At 55.9% G+C, this 12,063-nt stretch overlaps 1 protein-coding gene across 11 annotated transcripts in view; it reads right to left on the minus strand.

Moving 5' to 3' along the window:
• Window positions 1-12,063, minus strand: part of ASTN2 (astrotactin 2) — a 331,775-nt gene that overhangs the window by 133,410 nt on the left and 186,302 nt on the right. For all 11 annotated transcript variants that reach the window (XM_072025073.1, XM_072025071.1, XM_072025070.1 and 8 more), the window contains 2 exons: window positions 3,055-3,221; window positions 876-1,064 (listed from right to left, as the gene is read on the minus strand). In XM_072025073.1, the coding sequence (XP_071881174.1) occupies window positions 876-1,064; window positions 3,055-3,221 (356 nt within the window). The remainder of the gene's footprint in view (window positions 1-875; window positions 1,065-3,054; window positions 3,222-12,063) is intronic.

Raw genomic sequence — 12,063 nt, forward strand, 5'->3', positions numbered from 1 at the left:
CTCAGCTAAAAGCACAGCAGTGAGCTCTCGGTGCCTGAAAAGGGGAAAAAAAAAAACTCTGTGCATTGCAGGTGCTGTGCAAGGAAGAGCTGGGCCTGGGTGGGATATGGGGTAAGGGTCCTCGCTGGGGCCTCTCCCGACACCCCTCAGCACAGGTGCTATGAAGTTCACAGGCCCGCCTTGGTTTGCACCCGAACAAAACGTGGCTGCATTCTGAAGAAAAATAGACAAATCAGCCAATTCTCCAGCCCTGCATTCAGTGATTAAGCAAGCTCTGCTCTGTGAGCACTGAGGGGCAAAGCCGTGGGCAGCTCAGAGCTGCTCCCCCCCCTCTTTGCTCTCCCAACGCACCCAGGACGCAGCCTGCGAGCGCCCCGCGCTGTGGGGCTGCCCAGGCTTGTGTCAGATTTACCCGCCTCACTCTGCTGGTGTCATTTCTTATTATCCACAGCCACAGCTTCTCCCGGTGCTATGACTCGGGCACGGAATACAATTTGCTCGCACAGGCTGCGAACATGCAAAGGGAAATGCTTTTCCATGCTACAGTTGAGCAAACGGCGGAGCTCATGGCAAGATGTGGAGATGGAAGATAGCAGCGCCCGGGAAGAGACGGGACAACGAGGCAGGGAAAAGCCCATCAAGGACAATCAGACCTCGGCCAAGGAGACAGACACCAACCCCACAGGAGAGCCCTACACTGCTGCCTGTGGGAAGGGTGGATGAGTGGGAAAACCCCAGGGGCTTGGTGTCCCCCTGCTCTCCTCCCCGTGTGTCTGGCAGGGAACGTGTGAGCGCTGCTGTCTCTGCACTGCTGGAGCTTGGTCCCTTCTGCCCACCCCGATGTGCCCAAAACCAGGCGTGGAGCCGGGCCATACCTGAAGGTCATCTGGAACACCTGGCCCTGGTTGACGTGCTGGCTCCTGTTGTTGTAGCCGTGCAGCATCTCCCCGAAGAGCGTGTCGTTGAATTTGGCGTCCGACTTCAGGCACTTGGGGCCCTCACAGATGTCGGACAGCATGAGGCACGACTTGCCGTCGGGGGCCAGCTTGTACTCCTCCACGCACCTGTGGGCACCACGAGCCACGTCAGAGGGACCTTAAACTTAACCCTAACCCTAATCCTAACCCTAACCCTAACCCTGTGGGATGAGCAGGGGGACAGGCGCTGAGCCCAGCCAGGGACACCGTGGTGCCGCTTGGTGCTGTGCCCTGCAGGGGCGCAGGCTTTCTGAGGACACCAAAACACAGCCACCTCCAGCAGTCCTGTGCTGGGGAGAGCTGCAGCAGGCGAGTGCTGGGCTGGGCATTAATCCTGGCTACTCCTGGACAGCCAGAGCAGTGCTCCAGCCCCACAGACAGCCCTGGGAACCACTGACAGCCGCAGTGGCTTTCCCAGAAGCAAAAGGGCAACCCCATAACGCCTGAGCCCTGTGCCTGGGAATCACCCCTCTGCTGCAGAGCAGAGCTGAGCCCACCACACATCATCTGCTCCGTCCTTACAGGCAGCCCCAGCCCCCTGCTGCTGCTGTGGTGCAGGCTCTGATGTTCCTCAGGCAAAGCAAAATCTGGAGCTGCTTCCCCGTTTCTGTCACATCAGTGCCCTCCCGCAAGGACGCAGCTCCAGCACGGCTGCTCCTTTGTTCCTCGGTCCTGCTTTCAAGCACTTTGTGGGCAAGGCAGACACTTGTCTTCCACGCACAGCGAGGGAAACTGAGGCAGGCAGCAGGGATGTGATTCAGCTACAGACACCAAAGCGATCAGTGGCAGCGTCTGCGTGAGCTCGTGCTGCTCCCCTCCTTCTCCTCCCCTTCTGCCTTTCCCTTGGCACTGCAGCTCCCAGGCAATGAGGAACTTCCACGTCCCCTGCCTGCCCCTTCCTCCCTGTGGTGGCTCTGATAACCTCAATCCCACAGCTGCCTGGGCTTGTGCCCCTCTCCCATTTCCCCATTGCATTTGTCCTCCACAAGTGGAACTCCCGCCTGGCTGCTGTGCTTCTGCCTGTCCCCGCCGTGCAGCTCTGCCTTGAGAAGGGATTATACAAAAAGGGAAAAACTCTCTGTCCTCGTAGTCAGACAGCTGAAATCCCAGCCCTGCTGCTGGTGCCTGGTGCGGGCTCAGATGGAGACCACCCAACGTCCCCAGGCTTCCCGACCCTCTCCGTGGAGATTGCTGTGCCCGTATGGATTTCCAGCCCCCTCCCAGGCACGGTGGAGGCAGCGTGCTCTCTCTCGGTGACTCAGCCTCTCTGTGCTGCTAAACAATAATAGAGAGGAAGCAAAAATACAGGAGAAAAGAAAGCGAGCAGCTTTCTGACACGGGCAGCTCCTCCCTGGGGAGCGCTGCGGGAGGTCTGTGCAGCACCTGCAGCGCTGGGACTGGCGGGCGCCCCTCGGAGCTGCACACCCGCCCGCTCCCCTCCGTGCTTCTGCACCACCTCAGGGGCAATTCCTCCTCAGAGGGGCTCCTGCTGCCCTCCTGCCCCCTAATCCTTGCCCTGAGGGGGGTTCCTGCGAAGTGCTGGCACCATGCAGCACGAGGCTGGTGCAGGTGCTGGATGGCGGCTTCTGCAGCCAACAATCACCGCAGGGCACACCGCAGCCGGGGAGATTTTCCTGAGAGCAAATGCTAAACCGTGTAGGATTATAGGATCCCGGCCAAAATCAGGGATGAAGCTCTATTTTAAGAGAGTCACAAGGGGTGGGGGGAAGCAGCTTTTCAAGAATGCAAGTCCTCCACCTTCCCCCTCCAACACACCACGTACAATTTCGGGGTACATCGGTGGTGAGTCACAGAGCGAACCGTAACAGTGCGGTCCCGGGGGGGAGATGAGGAGGGTGCATCTGCTCACCCAGCTTCTTGCACTCCTGTTTGCTTTTTTCTGTAGGCAAACCAAGTGGCTGCTGCAAGCCGGCTCCACAAAGAGCCTCTCTGCTGGGCACCCAGCTCGGCTGTGAGAGGGGACGGGAGGCACAGCAGGAGGGTTGGTGATGATGGGGAAGGGAACGGGGTTATTTAGCTGGGAAGGGGAGAAAAGGGAGCGTGGCAGGGGACTCACCCGCAGAACATGAAGATGGTGCTGGACGAGGGGTCGTGGGGCAGAGGGAGGGTCTGCTGCAGACAGAGCTGCTCGCAGCCGCCGTTGAAGCCGTCCGAGCAGTCGATGCCCTTGGAGTAGTCGTAGCAGCCGGTGCCGTCCTTCATGGGGCGGAGATCCTCGGGGCACTGCAACGGGAGGGCACACGGAGAGGTCACCCTGGGACCCCACAGGACCTGCGGCCACAGCTGGATGGTTGCCCACAACCCACCCAAGGGCCAGAGGGGGCGAGGAGAGGGAAGAAGCACATCCCTGCCCTCCCTCTGGAGAGGGATGGAGCCCCTGTGGCAGCAGAGCTACACGGCTGGACCTGCCCTTGTCTGGCTCAGGACGAAGCCTTGAGCCAGCCTGGGGTAAGCCTGGTGATCTGATCTGCAGCATGCTGCAGAAACCCCCTGCATTCACTGTCTGCTCCTCCGGGACATCGAGGGGTCCTGTGCAACCCAAAAAAACACATCAATGCTTGGGAATGCCAGTGGCTGATACCCACCTGCCTGGGCATCGTCTCCAAATTTACCTCGCTGCCTCCCTTGGGATAAGGCAGCCGTGGCGAGGACTGGGCCATGGTGGGGGAAGGACCGGGGAGGCCAGGAGCATACCCCGAGTACTTGGAACGTCTTCCCTCAGTTGAAAGAAGTGTGCTGATTCACAGAAGCAAGGATCTGCTCCTGGGTTTTAATTTTAGTTCCCCAGCTGGCTCTCCTTGTCCCAAAAGATAAAAGCCAGCAGGCAGCAAACGCCATCAATAAATTGTCGCCCAGATTAAAGCCCTCTTCTGTTCCCCTCCCGTTATTTATCCCTTTTCGCCAAGCATGCGCGTGCACAAACAACAACAAAAAGGCCAGTCCTTGAAAAAATAAATAAATCTTGCTGAGGAACAGCTCGCAATTAAAAATGCATTATGGAATTTCTTGAAGATGAGTTAGACCGGAGCTTGTTCAGGTAGCGATGAAGGCAGGTTATAAATGGCCTCTGCCAAGCAGCAGAAAGGTTATAAAACCACTATACTTCGTGCTTAAAAAAGAAAATCAATTTTCCATGCAAGCAGAACGCCGTACATAGTAATAAAAGTTCAGGAGCCCCCGGACCCTGCATCTGCTGCCACAGGCAGGGTGCTGGCAGCAGACAGCTGCTGAGCCTGGCTCCTGGCTGCCGAGCAGCAAAATGCTCACAGGGGACACCGGGGAGGCCTGGCCCAGCCTGGAGAAGCTTCCCTCCACCTCTCAGCGCACCTCATCCTTCCCTGATGTCCCACAGCCCCGAGCCCTCAGCCCCGAGGCTCGCCAGGACGCCGGCAGCATCCTCGCAGGCAGCGGTACGGTGAGAAGCAGGGGTGAGGGGACGCGGCGAGGCTTTGTAGCCAGGGGATGTGGCAGCGAAGGGCCTGGGCCCACGGTGCTGCTGTCCCTGCGAGGCGAGAGGACAGGCCCCGAGAGGCAGCCCTGGAAGCTGCAGCACGGCCCCGGCACGGCACGGCAAGAGGCACGGGGGCAGGAAGCCGCCTGGCTGCGTAACCAGAATAAATATGAAGGGGGGGGGCTTGGAACAAGCTGTGCTTTTCACTGCTGAGCTGCCTGGGAAACAGGACGGGGATAAGAGTGTTTGTGACTCCCTGCACCTCACGCTCATCTCCCGCAGCCTCCTCCCAGCCCGCGGGCCCCGTGGGACGCTAAGGGCTGCGCGGATGGGCAGAGACGCATCTCCCCGAGGACGCGTGGCTCTGCGGCCACATCTCTGCTCCCAAGGCCGGTGTGTCCCAGCAGGGCTCTGCCCAAGTCCCTGCTGGACCTCCTGGGACACTCTGCAGGATGCTGGAGGGAGCTGACAAGAGCTGGAGTCAACAGGAGCTACAGGAGCACAGCCAGGGGACCAGCCACAGCTCTTCTGCGCTCAGCATCTCCCCCGGGCTGCAGAGGATGACGATGGCTCCTTCCCCAGGACGGTGTCAGTGGGTCACCGAGGGCTGTCCCTGCTTTACCCTGCTCTGCTGGAGGCGAGCCCTCGGGATATCCCTCCCGTTTGGTTTTTAATCACCAGGAAGCACGCTTCATTTCTGTTTGTAATCATGCATCCTAATACGCATTAATTATGGCATGCAAATAGCTCAGCATGAAGCGTGCAAAGGAAAAGCACCTCCGCATCCAGCCCTGTTCTGGCCCTCCAGCCAGCTGCAGGGCTGCAGCACGAGGCTCCCCAGCTTTGGGGAGAAGATGCCAAGGACAGCGAGCAAAACAAATGGGCAAAAGGCAGGGGAGGCAAGAGGCAGCCCCGGGGGCTGCAAGTTTTGGCCTGTGCTTCCCCTGCAGGATGGGTGGTGCTAGCAGAAAGCAGGGGTGCACAAGTGGATGGAGAGATGAGTTGGCACGGTAAAACCTCACTGCAGATCTCCGTGTTGGAGCAGAGGATTTGCAGTGTGGATGTCCCACGGAAAGGTCAGGGCAGAGGGAAAGGTAAATCCCATTTGGGTGCCCCTATGTTCTTGCCTATGGGCTGAGAGTCGGGAATTACCCAGAAAAAAGCTGGGAATGGAAAAAAAAAAGCAACCTCCCCAGCACAGCTGGAGGGTTGCACTGGGCTCCCGGGTGGACTCAGAAAACCAGCACTCGCTCTGTGTTTTCTGGGCTTCGGTACAGGACCATATCTGTTATTGCTGACATTGATTTGTCTGGCTTGGGCAGCAGAGAACCAATAATTACTGAGAGCTTTAATCAATCCCACATCAATTCAGCTGCAGTTCAATTTGTGATCCGCCTTGGCAGTGACACAGGATGGGGGGCTGCGTCTGAAAATGATTAGAAAATCAATGAGTTCCTCAGCCAATAACTCTGTCTGGGCAGTGGCGGGTGACACGTCCCGCCTCGCTCCACCGGGGAAGCTGGCACGAGGTGGCCCCGGCACCCGCACCAAAACAGGAGCTGTCCTTTTCCTCAGGAGAGCAGAGGGATCCCACCACCATCGGCTGCTGCTCAAAGGATTTCTCTGTTGGGTCGGCAGGGCTCGTGATGCTGGCACCAAGACACCCAGCCCGTCCTTCACTGCGGGATCAGACCAGCAAGGGGATGAACCTCACAGCCGGGGAAGTGGGTTTGGTGCTTGAGAGATGCAGAGAGCAAGGAGGAGGTGGGGAGAGAGCCCAGCTCGCCACTGCCATGGAAAGCCACGGAGAAGATGTCACCATCCGAATCTAATTCTGCTGTCCTGCAGAACCACTCAGACCACACAGCAATGGTTTAGGTTGGGAAAGACCTTCAAAACCATCAAGTCCAACCACAAGGACGAAGTGGTTTCTCTGTGGTGATGGCTCACCCTGAAAACTGCTCCTGGGACTGGAAAGAAAACCGAGCTTCTTGTCTTCCCGTGCGTTATCACGGATAACACAGATTGTCCAGACCCGCAGCCACAAAGCCGCAGCCCTGCTGCTGCCCAAAGGTTTGTGAAGGCAGAGCCCATGGCAGCTGGGCACACATTTTGCTGTGCACGGGTCAACTTCGGCTCTTCCTCCTTGTCCGTGCTGGGCAGAGCCCCGAGGTCCTGATTATTGTCACTGCAGTCAGCCAGACAGACTCTGAGTGCACCCAGGGAGCAGAGATGCTGAATAAGAAGTGCTATTTTTACCTGGTTTTCGGAGCAGCGTGCCTTTTACCCTTTTAAATGAAGTCACCGAGGTGACACGGAGAGGCAGAGGGCGCAGGAGCCCTGCCTGCATGTGCTCGGGTGTCCTCAGGCCGTGTAAAACCAAACGGGATCCCCATGCCCCACACCGTCACCCCAATGGGACATCACCGCGTGGCCACCTCCTGCCAGGACCCTGCACCAAGCCCCTGCCCACTGCCACCGTCCCCAGCCAAGCCAGGGCAGGCCCGGCGGGAGGAAGCCCCTCTCCGAGGGGCAGAAAGCAAGCACCCACCGCAACCTGAACGAGATTGTTTCTTAGGAAAACATCTGCCTGCACTGTTTGTGTTAGCGAGCAAAGGCTCTTCCTTTTCTCTCTCATTCGCAAAGCTCATTAGCAGCGAGACGGGCGGCAGGGTCACTGCAAACAAAACGGGAGCCTCATTACCGGCACCGAGCCCCTCGCCGAGAGGAGCCGGCGCTGCCCCGGCACTGCCTGGCAGCTCTCACAGCCCCGCTCCTCTTCTCTGTTGTTAAAAAAAATAAATAAAAATATTTAATAAAGTGTTCCAGTAGAGAGCAAACTGCCCTTTTTGTTATTCCGCTCTGTTTTCTCAACTTCAGCAGCCTTTTTGTCGGAGACAGCAGCCGGGACTTCTCCCACACAGGCTCCCGGTCCTCGGCACGAGCTGGGGACCCCGTGGGGGACCCTGCAGATGTGGCCAGACATGAGGACCTGACCCCACAATGACATCCTGGTGCCCGCAGCCACCAGGAGTGTGATTTACAGCCCCCAGTCCCTCTGTGACGTGCTCGGGCAGTCAGAGCACAACTGGACCAACTCCTCCTTGGCCAGACGGACAGAGGAACAGAGCTGCTCCAGTATCTGCTGCGTGTAAAAGGGCCCTAACGAACCCACCTTCGTTAGAGACATCCTTGCTCAGCACTGAGGAGCCTCTCCAGTGAGAAACAAAACCATTACCCCGAGGCACCGCCGAGGAACCAGCAAGTGCCAGCATTTTAATGAGCCCCACGCTACGCGCTGGCGTGTGTTTTATTTGCTTGTTGGAGCTCAGAAATCATACAAACGCCTCACGCTCCTTTGTGCCCCTCCACGGATATCCAGACAGCTTTGGCTCGTTCTGCCTCCGCTCCCTTGGCACCCGAGGCCCCTCGGGGCTCTGCCTGCCCCTCTCCTCTCCCTTCCTCGCCTCCCCGCGCAGCGATGTCCTCGCTGTCCCCGAGCCCCACCGCAGGGAGCATCCTTCCCGCAGGGCACCGTTCCAGCTGTTTGCTGAAATCACAGGCATTATCTTCCTGCTCTTTTCTCCCTGTTTCCTTTTCCATCCCAAGGCCATCAATCATTACTGTAGCCACAGAAAAGCAAACCCATCTGTCCTGCAGGTCCCACAGCACAGGCTGCTCAGGCTCCTCGGCGTGTCCCCAGAGCACCCTGACAGCACAATTTCGGGCATGCTGCTGGCTCCTGCCCGTCGGGGTGCTTCCCTTCCCGTACGCATGGGAGAGCCTGGCACCTCCAAAACTCTTTTGGGAGACCAGAAATTCAACCACAGCCTCGCCTGGCCCCAGGGCACAAAGCTACGTGCCAAAATCAGTGACCCCAACCAAAGCCAAGGACCCAAGGTGGGTGTGATGTGCCCAGGACACACGAAGCATCCCAGCCTGCCGGGCAGCAGAGGGCTGCCGCTAGCTGGTGACCTCTGAAGAATGTCACAGCAAGAGAAGAAGGAGAAGAAGGGGTTTTATCTCCTAAATTTCCTCTTTCCAGCACGGGCAGAGAGCGCCAGCTCACCTCAGTGCCTCCATCTCAGCGCCGAGGGCTTCTGCTTCCAACCACAATATGCATAAGTAGCAATCTTCTGCTTCAAGGAGCCAGCTAAACTTTAAAGGGATTAGAACAGAGCCGTCCCCTCCCCACTTCCCTCCCCTGCGTGTTGTGCATCTCTGCATAATTAGCTAGGTGCCTCTTAAGGCAGGGACGGATGAGTTTTTATTTTTCAACGAACAATTGTCTGTCGGAAAATGCAGATTTGATGAAGCTTAAGTGCTTTATGGGATTTCATCAATTACAACTCAAAATTCATTGGGAAATTAGGAAAGCGTTTAATTTTGACAAGGTTGAAATGTTTTAGTTTCCACTGCTTAATTTTGTTTTTATTTCAGGCTGTACACCGGGATAATGCCATATATAACATAAAGCTCCAGATGATAATGGTGGAACAAAACATTCCCCCCTCCTTCGTAGGAAGGAGATGTTTTGAACCAACATATTCTTGAATTTGTGCATGGGGGGGTTTCTGCTCTGGTTTTTGGTTTGGGCTGAAGCTCCCGGACACCCAGTGTCCCCAGAGAACACCAGTGCTCAGCTTCACCTGCTTCATTTTGCAGAAGCTCCCTGCTCCCCTCGGTCCCCAGGAAGCCCCTGGACGGCTCGTGCTGGAAGGAGAGGCCCTGGCCCGCTCCCTCCTTCCTAATCCCATTTCTCTGTGGAGTGGTTACACTCCTAAATTAAGCCATTTCTCTGCACCGCTTTGCAGCAGCCGGGGAGCAGCCCATCATTTTGATGCGGAAGAGAGCAAAAGAGAGGGATTAGCTCCAGACAGGCTGAGCTAAGGCTTACGCGTCCGTGTGGACCATGCCAAATTCTCTTCCTTCCATGTCTAAGAAGGCCAGGAGTGACACAGCACGGGTGTCACGGCACGGGCCACAAGGTAATTAAGAGCCCATCTCCCTTCTGCATGCCGTGGAGACAAACTCTCTCCTACCTGATGGGTTGACCCCATGGTCATGAAGAAGAGCAGATTACATTGTGCTTGTGGCCTTTTTTTTTTTTTTTTTTCTTAAATTAGGAAAAAGAATTTTGCTATCAGGAGCTCAGTCTGATGGTGCTCCAAGTCTGACTTGCTCCTCCTGTACAGCTCCTCCTGGCTTGTTGGGATCCCTGGACGATGGCACAACCCTCACACTGCGCTCAAGGGGCAGAGCAGAACCACTGGATTTAGGGATGCTCTCTGGGATTTTTTTTTCCTGGGAAATGCCCGTGGCTTCCTCTGACCCATCAACAATATGGAAACAGAGGCGTTTCCTAGAGCCTGGGGGCTATTTTGTTGTGCTGCAAAGTCGGGCTCCGAGGCAAGGCTGCGGTTAGCAGTCCCAACCACAGGTATAGCAAGGAGGCAGCTCACACTGCCGAAAATGAAGCAAGGAATAAAAATCCTCCGATAAGTAAAGAAGCGCAGAAAACCATTAAGTGCTAATGCCATCTACTGGGTACGAGGAAAAATAACAGAAAAAAAAAAAAAAAAAAAAAACATGAGAAGAGGGAAAAAAGAGACCCCGGTGGGAATCCAGCAGCCGTAGCCCTGAGAATCACCCTTCCCATCCAGAGCCCAGTGCTGAGACTGCGGCTCTGAGCCCCGGGTCTTCCAGGTGCCTTAACAGGGTGATGTGCTCGTGTCCCCGCCAGGAGCCCAAGGAGAGCCCCCAGCCAACATCTGCAAGCATTTGCCCCCGATGTCTTAAACGTGTCCCTTGAAGACCAAACAATTAGGTAATGGCAGGGACTGCGCCGCTAAAAGCCCTAAGATAAATGCGCCCTCGCTCCCCAGAATTACTGGAAGCTGTGTTCAGGGCATGAAGGAGCTGGTAACAGATGATGATTATAAATAAAAGGAAGAAGAAATCTTTGAGATTTGCGCTGTTCCCTGGTTGAGCTGCAAGGCTCCGGCTCTGGTGGGTATTAATTGCTTACAAGCCCACATGTATATTTTATGCTCAGTACCTGCCTGGAACATTTGTTGGATTTAGCCTTGATTGATGAACCACTGATTATATACTTCTGTGGTCCTGGGCAAATTAATAAACTGTTGACTGGTAAAGATTAACAACATGTCATGATTTGAGAAGCAGTGTCCAGAGTGAAGCCGAAGCAAACCTAGTGCTAAAATTAGTATGCGAGTGCTCCCTGAACTCTATAAAAAGGGGATAGTTTAATTAAATTACATCCCGATATTGCCCATAGCACTTACCAAATTGGCAAATTGAGTTCACAGCAGTTCAGCTTTAAAACTAACTGACATCCCTGCAAATGTGCAGCAAATGACCCCATCCCTGCTGGCACTGGAGAGCCAGCTCACGCCCGCAGCTTGGGGAGGAGACGCTGGCACCGAGACCGGGGCCGGGGGGGACTCAAGGTCACGGCCAAAGGTTGTGGCTGGGTCAGAAACTCGGCTCCCACCACCTGCAGTCCCACCCTGCGCCACAAACACAGCCCGCAGGGAGCCCGGATTGGGGAATCGCTAGGTTTGGATTTTTTTCTTTTTTTTTTTGAGCTTTTTTTTTTTTTTTTTTTCCCAGGAAGCAGCCACGTTTGCTTGCAGTGCTGCAGTTCCTGGGCACCTGCAGGGCACCGATGGGTGTAAAATCCTGCATGAACAGCAGTGGGGTGCAGAGCAGGGGCGAGGTGGCTGCACCCCAGCACTGCTGCATCCCCAAACTCCCTGCCCGGCTCCTGCCGAAGCTCCACGCCAGCAGGTGGGATGTTAGGGAGAAAGGCAATTTCCCGAGCAACAGAGCGTGAGGCCGTTTGCAAAGCAGCCCCGGTGTGTCTCCACGGGGAGGGCTGCGTTAAATCCCCCAGCATCACGTCGGGGATGAAAGCAGCCCTCCGTTATGGGGCTCAGCACTGCTGTCCCCAGGCTTTGGGGTAAAAGGAGCCACGAGGAGGGACGGGCATCACTGAGACCGTCTGGTGTGATGTGGGGCACGGGGTCCAGGGCACCCCCAGGGCCCCATGCAGCACCCCTAGCCCACAGCCCTCAGGGAGTAGCATGAGATGACTCCCTGCTTCTTCCTCCCAGCCTTCCTGCCGGACGTGTTTTGTTCTCCTTAAATACAGCCTCGTTTAGCCATTACAAAAGCAGGGGGGGTTATTTTCCCTGAGTGACACAGTTTTCAATTTCTGCCGCTCTGTGTGCCGGCACGGTGAATGCTAGGCCTGTAATTTATTGACAATTTCTATCTTAATATATCTTGACTTTTAAAAAGAGGCATCTCTTCCCAGCGGCACAGGGCAATCAGAGCCCCGATTGTTTCTGACAGTGTCTGGGAGGCACATTACTTTCCAGAGCAAAATGACACCCAAAAAAAAGGAGAAAAAGGAAAAAAAAAAAAAAAAAAAAAAAAGCCTGAAAGCGAGCCCCTCCCTGGAAAGGGCCAGAACAAAAGAAAACAACAATGGCAAAAGAAAGCACGAAAGGGGGAGGAATAGGAAGGAGGAGACGCGGGCGCTGCAGGGCAGAGCGCTGCTGTGACACATCAGGCTGCCGTGCTAAATGG

Source organism: Anas platyrhynchos, chromosome 18, assembly GCF_047663525.1.
Source record: "Anas platyrhynchos isolate ZD024472 breed Pekin duck chromosome 18, IASCAAS_PekinDuck_T2T, whole genome shotgun sequence".
In the NCBI taxonomy this organism is placed as follows: domain Eukaryota; kingdom Metazoa; phylum Chordata; class Aves; order Anseriformes; family Anatidae; genus Anas; species Anas platyrhynchos.